General features: G+C 48.1%; 1 protein-coding gene across 1 annotated transcript; it reads right to left on the bottom strand.

Moving 5' to 3' along the window:
• Nucleotides 1-17,529: 17,529 nt before the first annotated feature.
• On the bottom strand, nucleotides 17,530-18,882 carry POU4F3 (POU class 4 homeobox 3). Its single transcript, XM_058543338.1, has 2 exons — nucleotides 18,763-18,882; nucleotides 17,530-18,447 (listed from the first exon to the last, which is right to left on the bottom strand). Exons 1-2 carry the CDS (start codon nucleotides 18,880-18,882, stop codon nucleotides 17,551-17,553), a joined length of 1,017 nt encoding a protein of 338 aa, XP_058399321.1. The 3' UTR covers nucleotides 17,530-17,550.
• Between the last annotated feature and the right edge of the window lie 1,018 nt (nucleotides 18,883-19,900).

Raw genomic sequence — 19,900 nt, 5'->3', positions numbered from 1 at the left:
ATGGGCTTGATGTGCCTGTGTGTGTGTGTGTGTGTCAGTGTGTGTGTATATAGCGGGTATGTGTAGGGGGTAGGTGTAGCTACAAAAATAGACATGTTTTTCCTTGTACCCACTTAATTATCCACATGCCACCCATGAAGGAAGATATGACATAGTTTGGGATATATTGGTCTATCCTGCTAAAATGATTCTAGTACCCAATTCCAATGTTGGGGGGATTTCCCCACACCAACAAGCAATGCTCCAACACCAGCTGGATGTCCTACAATTCAACTCAATCCTAACACTATCTACCTGGAGGTAGCACCAGATCCCACAGGTTAAGGCTCAGTCCCACAAGACTGCCCCTCCTTCAGATGCCAGTTGCAAGGCCAGGTTGTCACCTGTGCTTCTGACCAACCAGTTATAGATCAGGGATTCCCACGACCTCTTCCTTGGGTTTGATTAATTTGCTACAGCAGCTCACAGAACTCAGAGAAACATTTTACTTACTAGATTACTGTTTTATTAGAAAAGGATGTACTCAGGAACAGCCAGAAGGAAGAGATATATAGGGCATGGGGAAGGGCACAAAGCTTCCATGCCCTCTCTGCAAATGTGGCTCTCTGCGTGTTTACCAACCCGGAAGCTCTCTGAACTCCTTTTAGGTTTCTATGGAGGCTTCATTATATAGGCATGATTGATTAGATCATTGGCCATTGGTGATTGATTCAACCTCTAGCCCCCCTCCCCTCCCCAGACATGGGGGTAGGACTGAAAGTTTCAACCCTCTAATCACAGGTTGGTTCTCCTGGCAACCAGCCCCCATCCTTAGGTGCATTTCAAAAGTCACCTGATTCACATAAAAAAAGACACCTTCATGCTCTCATCACTTAGGAAATTCCAAGGGTTTTAGGAGCTCTGTGCCACAAATGGGAGGAAAACCAAATATATATTTATTATAAATCACATCACACCTGCACTGCCCCGTTCAGTAGCCATTAGCCACAGGTGACTTTTAAATTTAAATTAAATTAAATTAAAATTTCAGTTTCTCAGTCACATTAGCCACATTTCAAGTGCTCAATAGCCATATGTAGCTAGTGGCTACCATACCAGACAACGCAGATACAGAACATTTCCATAATCGCAGAAAGTTTTATTGGACAGCACTGAACCTTTCTAGAATCTTAAAACTACTCAATATTTTTCCTCCCTCACCACCTCCACCCCCACCCAATTTTGTATAACTCTTCCAGAAAACTCTGAGAAGTATAGCTTTTGGGGCCAAAGCTAACATTCTTTCTTTATCCTATCTCCTCACCAGAGTCCACTCCTCCTTCCTCCCACACTCTACCTCTCTTTTACACACACACAGACACACACACACACACCCACTCCAACATCACCAATTTCCACCCTTTGGTCTATATATAAAGGATCCAGGGCTGCCCTCTGGGATCCAAGGGCCAGTCTAGAACCCTCCCTGGAAACACTGACAAGGAAGCTTCCTCATTCTGGGCCACACGCTCCCAATATACAAAAGAAGATTGGATTAGATCTGAAATCACAAATTGGTGGTCTGGGAGCTAAACCTGGCCTGTAGATGTGTTTCGTTTGCTCTACCTGATTTTTCTTTACTTTTATTTTAAGGAAAGAGTGATAAGGAGACAACACATTTTAGAAATCTAGATTTCCAGCTTCTCCTGAAAAATCAGAAGATTTGCTCCCATTGGGCTCATTGCCCCACATGGCAGTCACTGGCTGATGCTGAGTAACTTCTTCTGGCTTTAGGCCAGGCACATACCCTCTGGTTCACCACAATCCACACCACTCTCTGCCGCCTGGTGTGTGGTGTGGCTCCTTGTTCTCATTCATGCCATTTTGGCATTTGAATTACTGTTACTCTGAATTAGCTAATCTCAAAAGTTTCATCAGTTACTTTCCACCTATGATTTTAAATATGTGAGCACTCTCTCCTCAGGGATAGTGTGGTGGTTCTATGGACCCAGGAGAGAACCACGGGCTATGTGGTGCAATGAATAGGAATGAATTGGTTTTCAAGGACTGTTCTGTCCCTGTGATTGGAACCTGCATCTATTAGCAGGGTTGAAGAGTTTTGAACTGGCCTAATATTTTCCTAAATTTGAGTATCTTCAAGCCTATGGCATCTTCTTCCCAAGGTAACACATATTTGGCCTCTAGAGAAATGGTACTTAAATTTTGAGGAGGTCGCAGATCACTTTGAGAATTTGATAAAAGCTGAAGACGTAGTAAGGGCAGGAATATATAATAAAGACACATAATTTTGCATGTAGTTTCAGGGGGTACAAAGACTCCCTCCACTAAAGCACCTGCCTGCCTCTCCCAGGGTCTCCTCAGACCTTAATTCAGAATCCCTGCTCTTGAGACCTCCAGTTGAAGGAGGAGACAGGATGCAGCATCAGCTCCACTCTCTCCCAAAACCTAACCTTAAAATGACCATTAAAGGATATTTAAAGCACGAGCCTACAGGGACAAAGAGAATGAGAAAGGAAACAATTGGTACACTGGAAAGCAAACAGATAAGAGGTAATTGATTTAATAGGAGTCAAGAAAACTGAATCCTAACTCAGCAGTGGGAAAAGCTGAGAAGCAACAGAAATGCACAGCAGATTCCCTAAAAGACTTGCGAAGTGTTAGTACTACATCTCTGGAAGCGGGAGTTAAGATGAGGCTGCAAATAGGTGGCTTGGTTGAGAGTTTATTTAAGAAGAGATTAGGCCCTCAGATTACCCCTGCCACTTGGCACAGGTGGGAAACTGCCTCACCCAAACCTAGCAGAATACTGGTAATTTATTCACTGGAAAAAATTTTTTTTTAAGTCATTATATTTGGAACCTCAACCATATTGAAAAGAGAGGAATTAAATAAGAATTTATGTTCTAAATGTTGAAGATTCCATTACTTTTCCCCCACTCAGCGCCTTGAACATGAGCAGCCAGACATATATCCTCCAAACAGGAAATTGAGAGATTCTTCTCTGGTAATCTAACCAGCCCGAAATTTCCCAGAATGAGAGTTGTGAATTTCAAGATTGAAAACTACTCAGCAGAATAAATAAAAAAGAAAGTACACTGTAAGCTTCCAGAGCAAGAACACGGGTTTCCTACAAAAATCAAGAATGAGAATGGCCTTGAGCTTTTCAACAGTAACACCAAATGCTAGAAGGCAATGGAGCAATCTCTTCAAAATGCTTAGGGAAAACTAATTCCAACCTAGAATTCTATAATTGTCAAATTACCATTTAAGTGAGAGAATAGAATAAAGATATTTTTAGACCTGATAATTTTCAAAGAAATCTGTGTCCATTGCACTCTCTCACAGGGAGAATGTGTGCCACCTAAATGGGGTGTAAACCTAAAGAGAAGAAATAGATTCTGAGAAACAGAGAATTCAACCCAAAAGGGGCCCCCCAGGATAGTGATGAAAGGGGATGCTAGGATGACAGCTGTGAGCAGACCTAGAGAGCAGCTAGTTCAGCCTGAAGCAAGCCAGAAGGCTCCAATAGGGGTTTCTTCAAGAAGATTAAACTGATAGAACACTTAGCGTGCTTGAAAGTTGTTTGTTTGTTTTTTTTAATGTTAACCATGCTCTTATTTATTTTTTAAAAATATTTATTTATTTAGTGTGTGTGTGTGAGGAAGATCAGCCCTGAGCTAACATCCATACCAATCCTCCTCTTTTTGCTGAGGAAGACTGGCCCCGACCTAACATCCATGCCCATCTTCCTCCACTTTACATGGGACGCCACCACAGCATGGCCTGACATACGGTGCGTCGGTGCGCGTCTGGGATCTGGGCCCGGGCCGCCAGCAGCGGAGTGTGTGCACCTAACCGCTATGCCACAGGGCCGGCCCCTGCTTGAAAGTTTTGAGAGGAGACTTACATAAATGAGGAGAGTTTGGGGCTCAATAATAATCAACATAACAAAGGAAAAAGCAATAACTATTAATGCCAAGAAAAATAAAATATTATGCAGGAAAGGAAAAGTAACTATGGTACCTTACATGGCTCAGCAGTAAATGTTTGAGAATAAAACATATGAACAATGAATATTGACCTAACCAAAATTAAGATTTAACTATATTGGAATGGTGAGGGGGTGGGAATTGGGGTAGGGAATGAGAGAGAGCTAAATCCTCATCTCATTACAGGGAACGAAACAAACAAGAGGTACCAATACAAACATGATATGTAGAGATAGTGAGGAAAACAGCAAAAAAATCAGCTGAAAGGGTTGAAAGTGATCATCTGGGGAATCAGGGTATGTGGGGAGGAGGACAGGAGGATAGTTCTTTTCCATACCAAGCCTTGTTAGACTATTTGACTCTTTAAACTATGGACACATTATAACTTTGATTTTAAAAATAAATTAAAAAGAAAAGAGGGGCCAGCCTGGTGGCATAGTGGTTAAGTTCACACGCTTCACTTCGAGGGCCCAGGGTTTACGGGTTTGGATCCCGGGCACAGACCTGCTCACCCCTTATCAAGCCATGCTGTGGCAGGCCTCCCACAAATAAAGCAGAAGAAGATGGGCAAGGATGTTAGTCCAAGGCCAATCTTCCTCAGAAGAAAAAGAGGAGGACTGGCAACGGATGTTAGCTCAGGATTAATCTTCCTCACCAAAAAAAAAAAAAAAATCCTGCTCTCACTCTTGGGAATAACATAAGCATCACCTAGTTCCTAACTATCTAACATTCTCAGACACAAGTGTTCCCCTCAGAAAGGAAGCAGCTCTTCTCTTACTCCCCCACCCTAGGAAACCATTTAAGATGAGTTTAAGATGAGCTGAAGAGACCAGCTACATACAGGTCAGCAGTTGGTCTGTTCTGGAGAGGATGTGTCCATCTCAACACGTCATGGACAAAGAGAAGGGCCATGTGCAAGCTGGATCAATAGGTGGTCAACGGGGAGATAGAGGGAGTGGCTCCATCAGTTAGTGATTTAGCGTGGTTGCCAGGAATGCACACCTTCCTCTTCAGTTGACTGTTACTTCTTCCTGTCACTTTTTTTTTAAAAATCATAGTCAAGTTCCATAACTTGGTGCCAACTGATGGTGAGCGAAATCACAGGGCTTTGGAGGTTATTTATCTGTCTCTTCTTTTTAGCTTCCATGACTTTTCTCTCGGCGGGGGTGGGGCGAGAACAGCATTCATAGGTTATATAGCATGCTAGCAGAGATACTCAGAAAGCTTGGGACTGGTTCCCAAACACTACAGACAGGTAAGGTCAGGCTTACTCGGTCAGCACCTAACAAAATTGGTCCTGAGTCCCAGGAACAAGCTATCACTAGTCCCCAGTGTGAGTATAAGCTCCACGGGGGCAGGGGCTGAGTTCCAAGCTCTCTGCTGTGTCCCCAGCACCTTGAGCAGGGCCTGTCACAGAGTAATAACATAACAAATATTATTATTATTATTATTTTGTGTGTGTGTGAGGAAGATCAGCCCTGAGCTAACATCCTGCTGAACCCTCCTCTTTTTTGCTGAGGAAGGCCGGCTCTGAGCCAACACCCATTGCCAATCCTCCTCCTTTTTTTTCCCCAAAGCCCCAGTAGATAGTTGTATGCCATAGTCGCACATCCTTCTAGTTGCTGTATGTGGGACACGGCCTCAGCATGGCCGGAGAAGCGGTGCGTCAGTGTGCGCCCGGGATCTGAACCCGGGCCGCCAGCAGCAGAGCATGCGCACTTAACCGCTAAGCCACGGGGCCGGCCCACAAATATTATTAAATTAACTCATCATATTTCCAGACCTCAGCTATTTCTGATGAAGCCAGGCATCTACACAGAAATCAGAAGAGACCCCACTTCTCTTTAGTTCTTTGGTCAATCTGTGATGGAGAATGGAAAAAAAAAAGCACAGTGCAGAGTATTCATAATCATTTTTATAATTGTATTTATTTTCTGTTGGGTCAAATGAAGATCTTTAGAGGCTTTAAACACTGAATACCTTATATTACCCCTTCCTCTGTATGAAATTTAAAACACTATCTCATAAAACACATAGGAGGAAGTCCAGCACAATTCTGAACTTGACTACTAGAATGCTTTTTTAAATATCAAATACTGAAGCCTTCCAAAACATCTCTTCTTATTTTGGGGTGTCTTTGCTTTTCAAGTACCCAAAGTACATGGTTAGTCTGCCTTTTGGTAACTGAGTCCTGGCTTCGAGGGGTCTGTATAGCCTGTTGCCTCTGGAACACTCAAGGGTCCAAGTGAAAAACTTAAAGACAGTAACCAGTCCTCCCAAGTACTTTGACACTGTGATCAAGAAAAAGGAGACCAGGAGGGAAAGAACTGAAGGAACAAAGGAAGGGAGGCTTTTCTTTTTTAGGGAAGAAAAGATGGGAGAGAAGATAAGGCCGTGCCAGTAGACAAAAAGCAAGCAGGGCCCCCAGTCTAGTCCCTACTCTACAAAACCATTTTATTTTCTTTTTTAGGAAGATTGGCCTTGCACTAACATCTTTTGCCAATCTTCCCTTTTTTTTTTCTTTTTTCTCCCCAAAGCCCCAGTACATAGTTGGGTATCACAGTTATAGAGTGGTAGCTCTTCTATGTGGGACGCTGCCTCAGCATGGCTTGGTGAGCGGTGACTAGGTCCACACCCAGGATCTGAACTGGTGAACCCCTGTAGCAGAACGCGTGAACTTAGCCACTGCGCCACTGGGCCAGCCCCTACAAAACCATTTTTAAATAACAGCAACCAGTGATGTTCCCATTCTCCCCTGAAGTATCTAGTACCCCCTGCGCTAACTCTACAGAGAGCAAAGTGTTGTTGAGCTCTTCTAATAGACTGAGTTGATAAAAGAGCAGAGCCTAACGTTTTTATTATTATAGGTTTCAAGTATATATCTTGGTATTCCAAAAAGCAAATGCAAAGAATAAAAATATTAAAATAATCTTTATTTTCCATGCTCCTTTAAGGAAGTTGTCAATTTTGAGGATGAGATAGTTCCTTCATATTTTTCACTGGAATGAACAATCATCTACAGAAGCCCCAGCTCTCAAGTTGCAATGAGATGGCATCTCGTTCAACCACATATCTGATGCTGAAATCCTCCCCAGCATCACTCACTAAAATCTCTCCTTGGATCCTCCAAGACAGGAAGTCATAGCACGGTCCACTCCTTGGACCATGTTGACTGCCGGAGCCTTCTTCTTTGTATGGAACTCAATGTTTTCTCTCTGTGACTTTCATTTCCCATCTAGTTGTACCCCTCAGGGACCCACAGAACAAGAGTAGGGCTCTTTCTCATAAGAGTCCTTCAGATTCACCCTAAAAACATAAGTCCATTTTCTTCTACAGGAGCAAGCGTGGCACAGTGCAAAGAGTACAGCTCTAGCGGCAGACCATCCTGGGTTTACCTCCTAGGTTCTATCATTTATTAGTTGTGTGACCTTGGACAAGTTGTTTAACATTTGGAATACCACACTTATAAAATACGGATTCTAACACATATACTTCATGTTACTAGGTTTGTAAAACATCTTAGGAGGGGCAGCATTTTGAATATAGGAACCTCTGTACCTTAAAATTTCCTCCTTTCCTCCCTTCACTTTTAGGGGGAAGGGGTGTGATCAGAAGGATAATAAGCCAGAATGGCTAATTCATAAACTCAATTTTAAAGATGTGCTAAATACCTATTACAGTCATGTGCCGCATAATGACATTTTGGTCAATGACAGACCGCATATACGAGTGGTCCCATAAGATTAGTACCATATAGCCTAAGTGTGTAGTAGGCTATACCATCTAGGTTTGTGTGAGTGCGCTCTATGATGCTCACACAATGACAAAATCACCTAACGACACATTTCTCAGAAAGTGTCCCCGTCGTTAAGCAACGCATGACTGTATTCTAAAGTGATCAGTAAAGGTGTTGCTGGTTTTACTGTTATTTACCATATGTTTACCAGATTGCCTTCAGGTCTCATTTTTGCCCTAAAAAAAAGAGGTTGCACCAGAATTTTACTGTCAAACTAGGCTACGTCCCTATGGGCCACACACATCACAGCTGCAAGCATTAACCCAAGTCAGAAGGGTAGAAAAATGAAGATCTAGGAGCAGAGAACAGGAGCCCTGTTCAGCATTTTCTTATCTGGATTCCAGCCCGACCTGGGATCAGCTGGGCTGCCTGGTGCTACCCTGCCCAGCCCACAATGACCCCTAGTCCCTCTGCTCCCCATTGGGCTGGGTCTCCCCAGGCCTGCTGATGAACTGTCTTGCCTGAGCCAGGATTAACAAAATGTTTTAATTTCTTCCTGCCTCCTACACCCACTCTGTCTTTAATTTTTAAACTTACAGACCATTGGTGTTTTTATTTTTTCAATAGGAGGTGGGAGTTGTGTTTCTGACACACGGTTTCAGAAGCTTCACTGCTGGGAACCCAGGAGACACCACAATTCGTAGCCCCTTCTTCCAGCCCTACTTTGAGTGTACAACTATCCTTTTTGAAAACAAAATGGAAAAATAAAATAAGGCAAAATAAATCTCATACGCAAGACATGCCAGTGCCTATACACATAAGCTCACCTAATGTCACAGCCGGCAGCTTCAGAAGTCAGCTGGTCCAACCCTTTTATTGTACCAATAGGGAAAGAGAGGCCAGAGCAGGGAAGTCTGCAGCTCAAAAATCTCAATTTTGGTTATTGGAAGACTGTTTAAAAAAAAATAACAACTAGATTTTGACCCCTAGTGCTTTTTCACTCCACCACACTGTCTCTTGGGAGACTATTGATCCGAAAAATAATTTTGCCAAAGCCATTTGCAGTCTTTATAGACAACTGGCTCATAGTCTAACCGATGCTTTATTTTTGCCTTCAGTAGAGGTCTTCCCAGTTTGCTAAACTGGTTTTAGTGCTTATGGGTATTTAACCATAAATTCAGATAATCACATCAAGAATACCTTAGATTACCTAGTCCGGGGGGTCTTAACCTGAGACTCATAAACTCGTGGGTTGAACCTAGGGGTCCATGGCTGAACTTCAAGAAGTTAGCATAACTTTTGGGGGCACAGATAGGCATTTTTCTGAGTTAAGAAAACAGTTTGCCTCAGATTTTCAAGGGAGTCCATGAATCCTCATCAAAATTAGACTATCTAGTTCAATATCCTCGAGTTAGAGTTGGGGAAACTGAGGCACTGAGAAGTGAATAGAGTTGCCAAGGTCACAGAGTAAGGCCTGGAACTCAGATCTCTTTGTGCACATTCCAGGTTCCTTCCCACTGCCCCATGTGGCCTGTGCTCAGTATGCTGACCAGAGATGATTCCAATTCTCCCAGTTAACTCTCTTCCAATTCATGCTTTGCACTACAAGAGGACTTCATTGAGAAAGTACGAAGGGGTCAATACAAATAAATCCCACCCCTGGAACAACGGCTCCTAACACATCTCCCAGCAGTCAATCAGGATCACCACCTTGAACTTCTGTCAGAGATAGAATGTATATTCTGAGGCTCTTCCTCCCTCACATGTGAGAGCGTAGATGAAATGTCTGCAGTCTGGTGCTCACCCCAATCCTAGGTGGATCACTAAATGATGTCATCAATGTCCCCCCCCAGTCCCATCATACCTGTGTACACCAAGAAAAACTCATCTCATTGGAGAAGAGGGCTCACTTGGAGGAGGTAAAGAAGTGAAAATAAATTTTTAACAGAATCTAACAAAACCAAGTGCTGTATGAACTAAAGTATCCAATAGATAAAGATACCTCTATTACACATATAGTGTCTAATTCCATAGTAATAACAGATGGCTGCCTTACATTCTATTTGGAAGAAGGTGAAATAGAACTCAAATCAAGCGATAAATACTTCATGTTTGTGAGCAGGCAGTTTTTATACATTATGGTGTCTGTGCCTCCAAATTAATTTTTGGTCAAAAAAAAAAAGAATCAGAATTTTCAATTGCCCATTCAGTTCCTATTTTTAAATTACTGATTTTATATAAAGCTTCCTAGAATTCTTGGTGTGGGAAGATTATTCGAGATCATTATATCTCCAGTTCTCTGATACCATAGCAAGAAGTTAATGCACAACGACTAAAAATGACAAATCAAGAAATGGCAGTCAAAAAATATCTCTGGAGGCCGGCTCCGTGGCTTGGCGGTTAAGTGCGCGCGCTCTGATGCTGGCGGCCCGGGTTCGGATCCCGGGCGCGCCCCGAGGCACCACTTCTCCGTCCAACCCGAGGCCGAGTCCCACGTACAGCAACTAGAAGGATGTGAACCTATGACATTCAACTATCTACTGGGGCTTTGGGGGGCAAAAATGAATAAATAAAATCTTTAAAAAAAAAAAATATCTCTGGAGTGTACACAAGAAATTGATAATGTTATTTGCCTTCAACAAAAGGAACTGGATAACTTGGGTCAAGGCTGGGAGAAAGATTTTTCACTGTAAATCTGCTAGTTCTTTTGAATTTGAATCACTGTATTATTTAATCAAAATATTAGGAAATAAACCTTGAACTTTAAAAAGAGAGAAACAGTGTCAAAAATATATTATTTAGACATGTAATTAACTTCGAAAAGAAACAGTCAAAAGTAGCTGAGAGTGGGGCTTGGTCAAATCGCCGTTCTGTATTCAATTTTTAACTATATGCATGAATTACTTGACAAAATATAAGACTAATTTTAAAAAAGAAAAGAAAATCACCTCTGACCAACTCATTTTACAGGTAAAGAAGCTGAGGCCCGGAGGATGGATGAGCCTGGTTTCCCAAGGCGGCAGAGCGTAGATACACACTCAGGTTGCTGTGTCTTAGGCTAGAGATTTCCTTAGCATGGACAAGAAGACTCTTGGAGTGGCTGGTGTCTAAATGCCTTCTAATTATTGTTATTGTTGTTATTATTATTATTAGATTAAGACATTTTTTAAATATTTGAATAAAATTGACCCCACCTCATTCTGATCCTCTGTGCTAATAATCGTACCGTTTTTTATTCATTCAATTACAAGCAAATTGACAGGAGACATTTATATGAGGCAGCTTAAGCCCCAGCTAATGGAGTGCCTAATGACTAATTGATCAGATCCCAACCCAGAGAGCAGCTTTGAGTGGCCTAAAGGAATTTATGCAATTAGTTTAGGTTTGGTAGAAATTGAGTGCATATGAAAGTAAGCTTTTTATGGTCTTGATTTATGAGGGCTGGACATTAACTATATCTGCCAAGAGGTGAGCCGCCTAGCAAAGCCCCAGGCATTGAGGGGCTCTGAGGCAGGCCAGGATGTTTTGGAGTTGGGCTGGTGTGTGTGTGTGTGTATGTGTGTGTGTGGGGGGGGGTGCTGGGGAGTTGTGAGTAGAGGAAAGAGATATTGGGATTGGGAATGGGATTCAGCCAGAGACCTCTGGAAATTATGGTGGTTCTCTCTCCCTATGTAATTCAAAGTAAAAACAATATTAAATCCTAACTATGTATAAAGAAGTCCCACAAAATTCTGATTTTCCCAGGATGAACACTAGGATTTTGTGTGTGTGTGTGAAATCTTAAAACTAAAGCTAAAACTCAAAAGAGAGAGTGCAGTTTGGTACCAGTTTGCCTCCAGTGCGGGGCTGGGCAGGGCTGAGCTGAGGGAGGGGACAGAGAACTGACGTTTTATGGAGACAAGTACTCCGCCCTTTGGGGACAGGAAACACCGGGTGGAGACGACTCCCAGAAAGAGCCTGGGCCTGGCCGTCCATCCTTCTCTCCGAGACGCTCCTCCCAAAATCCAGGGGGCTCCTCAGGCCGGAACGCAGCAGAGGGGAAGCCCCCTCCGGAGGCGCCGGGAGGAGCCGGGCGAACCCTGACCCCGCGGGGGAGCCCCGGGAGCCCGGCGGTGCGGAAGCGCCGTCGGGGGCGGAGGGAAACCTCACCCGATCGGAAAAGAGCGATCGAAGGGGCGACTAATTCGTCCGCCGGGGTCCTCGCCGGCTCCGTCTGGCCGCCGGGGCGGCGTTACCGCGGGGGCTCCCGCGGCTCCGCGGAAGAGAGCAAGAGCGGAGGGCGCTTTCTGCGCGCCCCGGGGACTCGGCCCGCCTCGGTCCTGCACTTTGGGGTCAGAGCTTCGCGCCTGCGAGGCTGGAGGGAAGCTAAGAGCGGGTTCTTGGGAGACAAGTAAAAACAGACGCACACAGATAGGGACCAGAGGTGAGAGGCAGCGCGGAGCGCGGGCGGAGAGACCCACGGCGACCGATCGCGGGTGGAGAGACTCATAGAGACGGAGCGCGGGTGGAGGGCCCGAAACCCAGCGAGGACAGCGGGCACCCTGGGCTGCCACCCCCTCCTCCGCTCGCGCGGCATCTCCAGCCAAATCTGATGCTCCTGTTCTGCCCCCACCCCAGGGGCCCCCCTTCCCTGCCCCCTGCCAGGGTTAGGTCTCACCTGGGGACGGGTGAAGTGAAGAAACCGAGTTTTTGCCAGATCTCCACCAAAATGCTGTGTTCACCACTTGCTCTGGGCAAGTTGCATAAACACTCTGTGCCTCCAAGTTCTCATCTGTAAAATGGGGTTTAAAATGGCACCTGCCCATGGTGTTGTTTAAGGATTAATAAATTAACGCACATAAAGTGCCTGGTACGGTACCTGACATACAGGAAGCCCTCAGTACATGTTTGTATCATTACTCATTTATCCAACAAACATTTGTGAAGCGCTCTCTCTGTGCGAGGCCCTGCCTGGGTTCAGGGCGGCAGAGGGGAACTGGACAGACGTGATACTTGCTCTCGCCGAGCGCAGTTACTGCTCAATAAATAAACAGGGTGCTATCAGGGAGTAAGAAGGACTAAGAAAGAAACAAAATGGGGCAGTATGACAGCGTGACTGGGGAAAAGAGCAATTTTAGGTGGAAGGAGCCAGCTAAGTCCCTCCGCCCCTCTCCCTTCAGTAAAAAGAGGGGCTTTTACTGACGCATTCCGGAGCGGGGTCCCAAAGGTGGAAGCTGGGAGGGGGAGAACGAGCCAGAGAGCCCATCCCCCGCGCCTCCTCTGCCCGCTGGAGCCCCGTTCCTCGGGAGGGAGCTCCGCGCTGAGTCTCGAAAAGTCACAGAAGCTTGATGCATGCCAGGATTCTGCAAGGGAGGAAGGGTCAAGTTCGACGAGCCATCTATTGGGGTCAAGCTTCTCAGAGGGAACTATGTATTTGCACCGTGGACTCCTGGAGAGCGAATTCATCGTCCCTTCCATAGCTGGGACGCAGAGTGTGCAAAGAGATTTCTTTTCCTCTTTCCTGCTTGCCCCTGACAACCACGTTGCGAGCTGGTGGACACTGCTACCACCCTCATTTTATAGATGAACAGACCGTTGCTCACAGAGGGAAGATGTTGATCCCACCTGACTGGGAGCCCTGAATTTGACCCTGCAACACTATCGCTCACTTTTCTGAGTGTAAATAATGTTTTAAAGAGACTAAATATCTATTAATGCCTACTATGTGTCAGGCCCTGGGCTTAGGTGATTTCATTTAATCATCAGAGTAATCTTGAAAGGCAGTCTTTGTTCCAGTTTTTCAGATGAGGGCACCGAGGCTCAGAGCCATGAAGTCACTTACTCAAGTAAGAGATGGTGGAGTAGGTATTTCATCCCCCGTCTGTCCACTCCAGACCCGGAGCTGTTTCCATCTCAGCAGAAAGTAAAAAAAAAACTCCATCTCCAATGCAGTGGCAAGAGAAGGTCAGGCACCCTCAGCAGGGCAGAGGTCACCCCCGAGCCTCCTGCCTATTTCTCCTCTAGCTTCCAAGGGCCCATGTCACAGAGCACCCCCTCTGTACCCATGGTTAGCACAGAGTGAGGCAAGGGCTCTACTAATTTAAACAGCAAGGAAACTGGCTGCCTTTGAATGGAAGCTTGAGATGCAGACCACAACTAGACACTGACCCCACCCCCAGCGAGACTTGTCTGTTCTCGATGGTCTCTGTTCTTCTCTACAGTCCCTAGAATCCAGAGAGGATTGGGCTGGAAGGGGTCCTTTCATGTTACAAAACAAAAACCTCATTCATTCATTCAACAGAAATCATTGTCTGCCACTCTGGGCCAAACCATGAGCTGGGAGCTGAACATGAAACAGTGAACAAAACTGACACTACCCTAGGCACAGAGAGATGAAGCTCCTGGCCAGAAGTCACACAGCTCAGACTCAGGAAAGGCAGGATTCCTGCCTCCAAGCTCTGCCTGCCAAGGCTTCAGCCATGCTGGCTTGGGTATGCCTGGCTCATTCCGGGTCAAGCCCTGGTTCTAGCCAGCAGGTGCCTAGAAGCCTTCCCCCTGGTCTACAAGTGACTCTCAAAGTCCCACCTTGAGACATCTACTGCAGTTTTTCATACAAACAGCCCTGAACATTGACCTCACCTTCTCTTGGTACAGTTTCAAGTTAACTCCCAGCTGGGCCTTGGACAGTGAATGTTGCAAGCTGGCAGGATTTGAGAAAGGCAAATCCGCACCAGGGTGCTTTTCAGTTACTCAAAAATAATTTTTGTGAGGTTTTACAGCCATCAGCAGAGGCTTAGAGAGGCAGTGTGACTTGACCAAGGTCACATGGTTAGGAAATAGCCCACCAGGATGCAAACCAGGCGTGTGTGAACCCCAAACCGGCTGGTACCCACCCAATCCCCACCCTCAAGAGGTCTGTGCCTCCGCCAGACAGGTGGCAAAGGCGACTGCACAATTCCGGAGAAACCACAGCTCCCGTTGCTTCCTGAGAGAGCCCAAGGAGAAAGGAGGTGGCGGCGCCGGCCGGGCGCATTCAAGGGGTGGGAGAGGGTGGAGCGCGTGACGGACCGGGCCGCAGCTCCCACCCGCAGGTAGAAATTAGTCAAAACACTCTTGCGCGCATGCTGTCCCGGGTGCCTGAGGCGGGCCAGGCGCAGAGGCACAGGTCCGACTCATAACCTAGCTCAGCGGTTCTGGCGCAGATCTTGCGCTCAGGTGGTTCATCTCGCCCTCTCCAAAAAAGTCTCCCAAACTTTTGAGGTTATTAATTTAAAAAAAAAACTAAATACATAACAGCAGGCAACTTTTCGAAAAGGAGATGGAGGCGGATATCGGGTTCTTTCCCGGGCCAGAAAAGCCGAAGGCTCTTACCTGCAGGAAATCGCGCAGCCCGCAAAGGCGCGTCTGTCTGGAGCGCTTCGCTTCGGCGCGGGACGCTCGCGACCGCCTCCTCTGCAGCCCAGCTGGGCTCCGGCCCTGTGTTTTATACCACTATAGGCAATTAATATTGCATCAGCCGTATTTTAAATTTTCAAAACCCACAATATAATGTAATGGCATAAGGGCATTTATTATTAAAGGACGCGCGATGGAGAGGGAGGTGGCGGAATCGCTGGGGCTGTTGCGCAAGGCGGGCCAGAGGGGCTGAGGCCCGGGGGCTGCGGGCGATCCCCGGGTTTGCTTTTGCAGTAAGGGGGCGCGCTGCGCGGAGGGGAGACCCGCTCTGCTTGGAATTTAGGGCCAGAGATCTGATGACCCAGAACTCTTTGAAGACACAGTGGAGAAATGTGCAGACGACTCCTGGACTTGGAGCATTAATTTTTAAATCATGAAGGTGTTTCTGCGGCTCACAAATAAAAAGGTTTCTTCCTCCTTTTAGAGGGCGTGGAAGAGAGAGAAGGGAGCTGGTATCTGTTGAGCATCTACTGTGTACAGGGCACTGCGCTAGGATCTTCACAGCAGACATCTCATGCAGGCTCCACGGAGAAGCCGAGGTAGACCCTTTGGTGACAATTGCAAATGAATTTCTGAAGACACCCCAAGGGACCCCAGCAGACTCTGTCCCAGCTAAGAGTACTTTCCTCCCTCTTTGCATCCATCCCCTCACTTCCTGTCTAGCCGTTTGAATCTTTTTAAATGTTTCCTGTTAAGCCCCCAAGCCCTACCAGGCGCCTTAAATAAACAATCTGAGTCCCGACGGTAACCTTGTGAAGGAGGTATTAGCATCTCCATCCTGCAGACAAGCTGTGGAGGCTCGGAGAAGTTAAGAAACTGGCTTCAGTATCGTTCAGCCAATGAGTGGAGGCATTGGGGGCTCCTACTCCCATCAGTCAGGCTTCAAAGTTTGCGGTCTGAGTCAAGTTGAGGATCAGAGGCTGATAAATTCGCATGCGGGGACGTGTGGAGGGAACTGCCTTGAAACCCTGTGGTCGGGAGACCAGCGGCAGGATCTCCCTGGAGGAGATCTGAGTGAGAGGGGGAGGCGGCTGGGGAAGAGAAGAAAAGACAGAAGATGGCTGGAGACTGGCCTGCCAGAAGTGACAGCCCAGCCCTTCTGGCTTCTCACTTTTCAATCCTTTCCCAGACTAGTACTCCTTAGCCTCTGAGAAAGAAAAGCACTGCGATTCGGGTTGAAAAATAAAGCATTTATTTTATAAGTTAATTCAAGGGGTAAAGAGAAAAGAAAACAATATTTTATTTGTATCTATTCGGAGAACTAAACCAAAGGTCACACAGCAACACGCAAATTACATGAAGCAACGAAAGATAAAACGTGATGGGGCGATCTGGCCCCTCTTTCCGCCCAAGACTATAAGTGAACCTCAACCGAGAGACACCCATCTAGGGGGATGGAAAGAAGCAGAGTTAAATAAATAATAGGAAGTAACAATGCTAACAACAACAATAATAAAAGCGCAACGAGGTTAGACGTGTTGGAAGGACTTGCATATGATTCGGAGAAGTTACCATTATTTTCGAGCAGCCGCCTCTACGCTGCGCTGGGAGTCTGGCTGGAGCAGCGAGCTGGGGTCAGATAGTCCTCAGTCCGTCCGGATGGTACCAATCCCCCGCTCTCCAGCAGGCGGTAATTACCCCTCAAACGCCAGCAGATGTGGAGGATGGGCCAGAGCGGGTGCCGGCTGCTGCTTGCAAACAGCTAAGCGACCCCAGCATTTTCAGTAGCCAAATTGAGCCCACCTTTTCTGAAGCCCGACTTACCGCGGAGAATAGCTCGGAGTCCGCAACTCCCCGCACACTTTCCCTGAACCTAATCCATGCTACCTTAGAAAACTTACAGCAGACCAAAGGATGAGGTGCATAAAATTTAGGAGGGGAAGGGAGTATAAGGCTATCCTTTGGAAACATACACGTATTTTATATACTCTAAATAAATCTCCAGTACATGTTTGTGCCCCAGTTAGACTTTGTATTATTATTTATCACTTCCTTCCCAACCCTTCGCCCCTTGCCTAATTGCTCTTAGCAAAGTGGCGCCTTCACCCCAGAGTCGTGCGGCTAATTCACTATCCCCCGCGTTTGGGCTCCTGCCTCGAGGTCTCGCAGTCCGGCGCGCGAGGGCGATTTTCAGCACCACGGACAGCACGAGTCCCTCCAGGCCTGCCCGTCGTGAATTTTTTCTTAGCGCCCAAACTTTTCTGGTGGGAATAGAAAAGAAAAAAGAGAAAGAGAAGGCCGGGAGGCAACCAGGTGGGATAAAGGGGAAAGTCTGTGGCTTCAGGGGAGAGAGCCTGACCTGCCAGGAAACCGGTCTTGGAGTCCCCCATAACCGTACCCCTGGGACGTGCACACAGCTCTCCCGGCCCCGGACGCTGCGCCCCGCTGCAGTCAATGGACAGCCGAGTACTTCATTCGTTTCTGTTTCTGTCTCTGGTTGCAGAACCAGACCCTCACCACGTTCTTTTTAAGGTCCAGTTTCTCAGCAATGGCCGCAATCTTCTCGGACGAGGGCCGCGGCTGGATGGCGAAGTAGGCCTCGAGTGAGCGCTTCTCCGGCGCCGCGATGGACGTGCGTTTGCGCTTCCGCTCACTGCCGTTGAAGAGCTCCGGCTTGCTGTTTTTCTCTCGGTAGGCTGCCTCGGCTTCCTCCAGCCAGGCCTGGAGCACCGGCTTGAGCGCGATCATATTGTTGTGCGAGAGAGTGAGAGACTCGAACCTGCAGATGGTGCTCTGGCTGAGTGAGCCTACGCCAGGGATCTTGAGGTTGGCTAGAGCCGCACCCACGTCCGCCTGGGTCACTCCCAGCTTGATGCGCCGCTGCTTGAAGCGCTCAGCGAAGGCCTCGAGCTCTCGCGGGTCCGACTCCACGTCGCTGAGGCATGCGGGCATGGCGCTGTGAGGCGCCACGGCGTGTGGGTGACTCATGCCCATGGCCTGGTGCAGGTGGCCCATGGCGCCCAGATGGTGCGGGTGGATCTGCGCCGGCATCACTGAGTGCTCAGGGGCACCCAAGCCGCTCACGCTCAGCGTGGGCGAGATGTGCTCTAGCAGGTCGCCCTCGAGGCCCTGGTGTACCGCGTGGTGCGGGTGCGAGGTGAGCGCCGCCGGGTGGGAGATGGGCACGGTGGACGAAGTGGACGTGCAGGGCACACTGCTCATGGTATGGTAGGTGGCGTCGGGCTTGAACGGATGGTTCTTGCTGTGGGAGACGATATCCACCGCCGCCAGAGCTTCGGCGCGTGCCAGCAGGCTCTCATCAAAGCCTCCAAATATATTACCCTGCAGCTGCAAGCGAGAAGGAGCACAGTACGGTCAGTGGGGAATACTGTCAACTCAGGATTAAAACACATTTTCAAGCAACTGAGATGCCTCTCCTCAAAGCCCAGGTCATAAAAATTAATACGGAGACAGAGGCTCTGCTGGAACAGACGTGTGGATCAGAGACATGAATGAGAGAGAGAGGGCGCCGAGAGAGAGCGCGAGGGAGACAAGGAGAGGGGTTCAGACAGCGGCGATTGTTCTGGGCGACATGAAAAAAACATGAAGCAAGTGCCTGTCAAAAAATGTGCCTTAGAGCGGTAATTATGCTCCACTACGTACCTGCGGGGCTGGGAGACAGACTCGGCGCATGGCCTCGGAGCCGGAGTGCAGGCTGGAGAATTTGGGTTCTTGAAGCACCGGGTGCATGCCGAAAGGCTGCTTGGTGTTCATGGCCATCATCTTCGCGCGCCTGGCAGGGAGGCAGCGAGGGACATGGATTAGGCTCGTCTCGCTCGCTCGCCGCGCTCCAAGTGAGCGCCGCTCAGCGCCCGCGCTCCCCTCGCCCTCTCGCTCGCTGCCTCCCCTCTCCCCCACCTGCTTCTTCACTCATCTTACAAGCAGCCTGCCAGGAAGGGCCCGGGCGCGCGCAGGCGTGCTCACAAGCCCGGGACTCGCAGGGGCGGCCCAGGAGGCGAGGCCAGGCAGCAGCTCTCCACGCGCCTCTTGGCGCCCGCCACGGCCGCCCCCGCCACAGCATTTATACCCCGGCCCGGCCTGGCCTCTCTCGGTCCGCCCCGCCCCACCTGGCTCCAACGCGGCAGACTTTGCGGATTTTTCTTCTTCGTGGACTTTTTCCCTCCAAAGTCTCAAACCTCTCCGTCCTGTCCCAACTCGCACTGCCCAGATCGAAGGGCAGCCCCGGGCTGAGCAGGGCCAGGAAGCTGACCCTACTCCAACCCCCCATCTCACACACACACACACACACACACACACACACACACACACACTCCTTGTCGGCCCGGCTGCCGCCAAACTGCCCATTTCCAGGGCGCTCCTGGCCCCACGCCCGAGCCGTCCACCAGAGTCCGGCCCCACGGCGCAGCGAAGAGGCGTCTCCAAGCGCGCAGACTGGCTCCAGGGAGGGTGAGGGGCTGCCAGAATGAGCCCCAAGTGACCCCCACCTCCCAACCGCTGCAAGGGTGGAGGTGGGGAAGTAATTGCTTACCCAATCCAGGAGGCCTGTGGCTTCCTCCCCAGGCTAGCCTTTCTTGCCTTCGTTTGAAAAAGATGACTGACCCCTCTCCCCCTTTCCCCAACCGGGCAGTCTAAGGAAGTTTACTGAGTGTTTTTTAGAATAGTAACAGTTCAGGACTGCCTACCGCCCTTGGGAGTCAGTGCACTTCCGGGGCGCCAACACTTGCAAGCCCCATTCCCCGTAACAATAGCTACCATTTTTTGAGCTGCTATTATGTGCTAG

The sequence above is a fragment of the Diceros bicornis genome, chromosome 1 (genome assembly GCF_020826845.1).
Source record: "Diceros bicornis minor isolate mBicDic1 chromosome 1, mDicBic1.mat.cur, whole genome shotgun sequence".
Classification (NCBI taxonomy): Eukaryota; Metazoa; Chordata; class Mammalia; order Perissodactyla; family Rhinocerotidae; genus Diceros; species Diceros bicornis.
The sequence above is the reverse complement of the archived record's forward strand: the minus strand, read 5'-3'. Positions and strand labels throughout refer to the sequence as shown.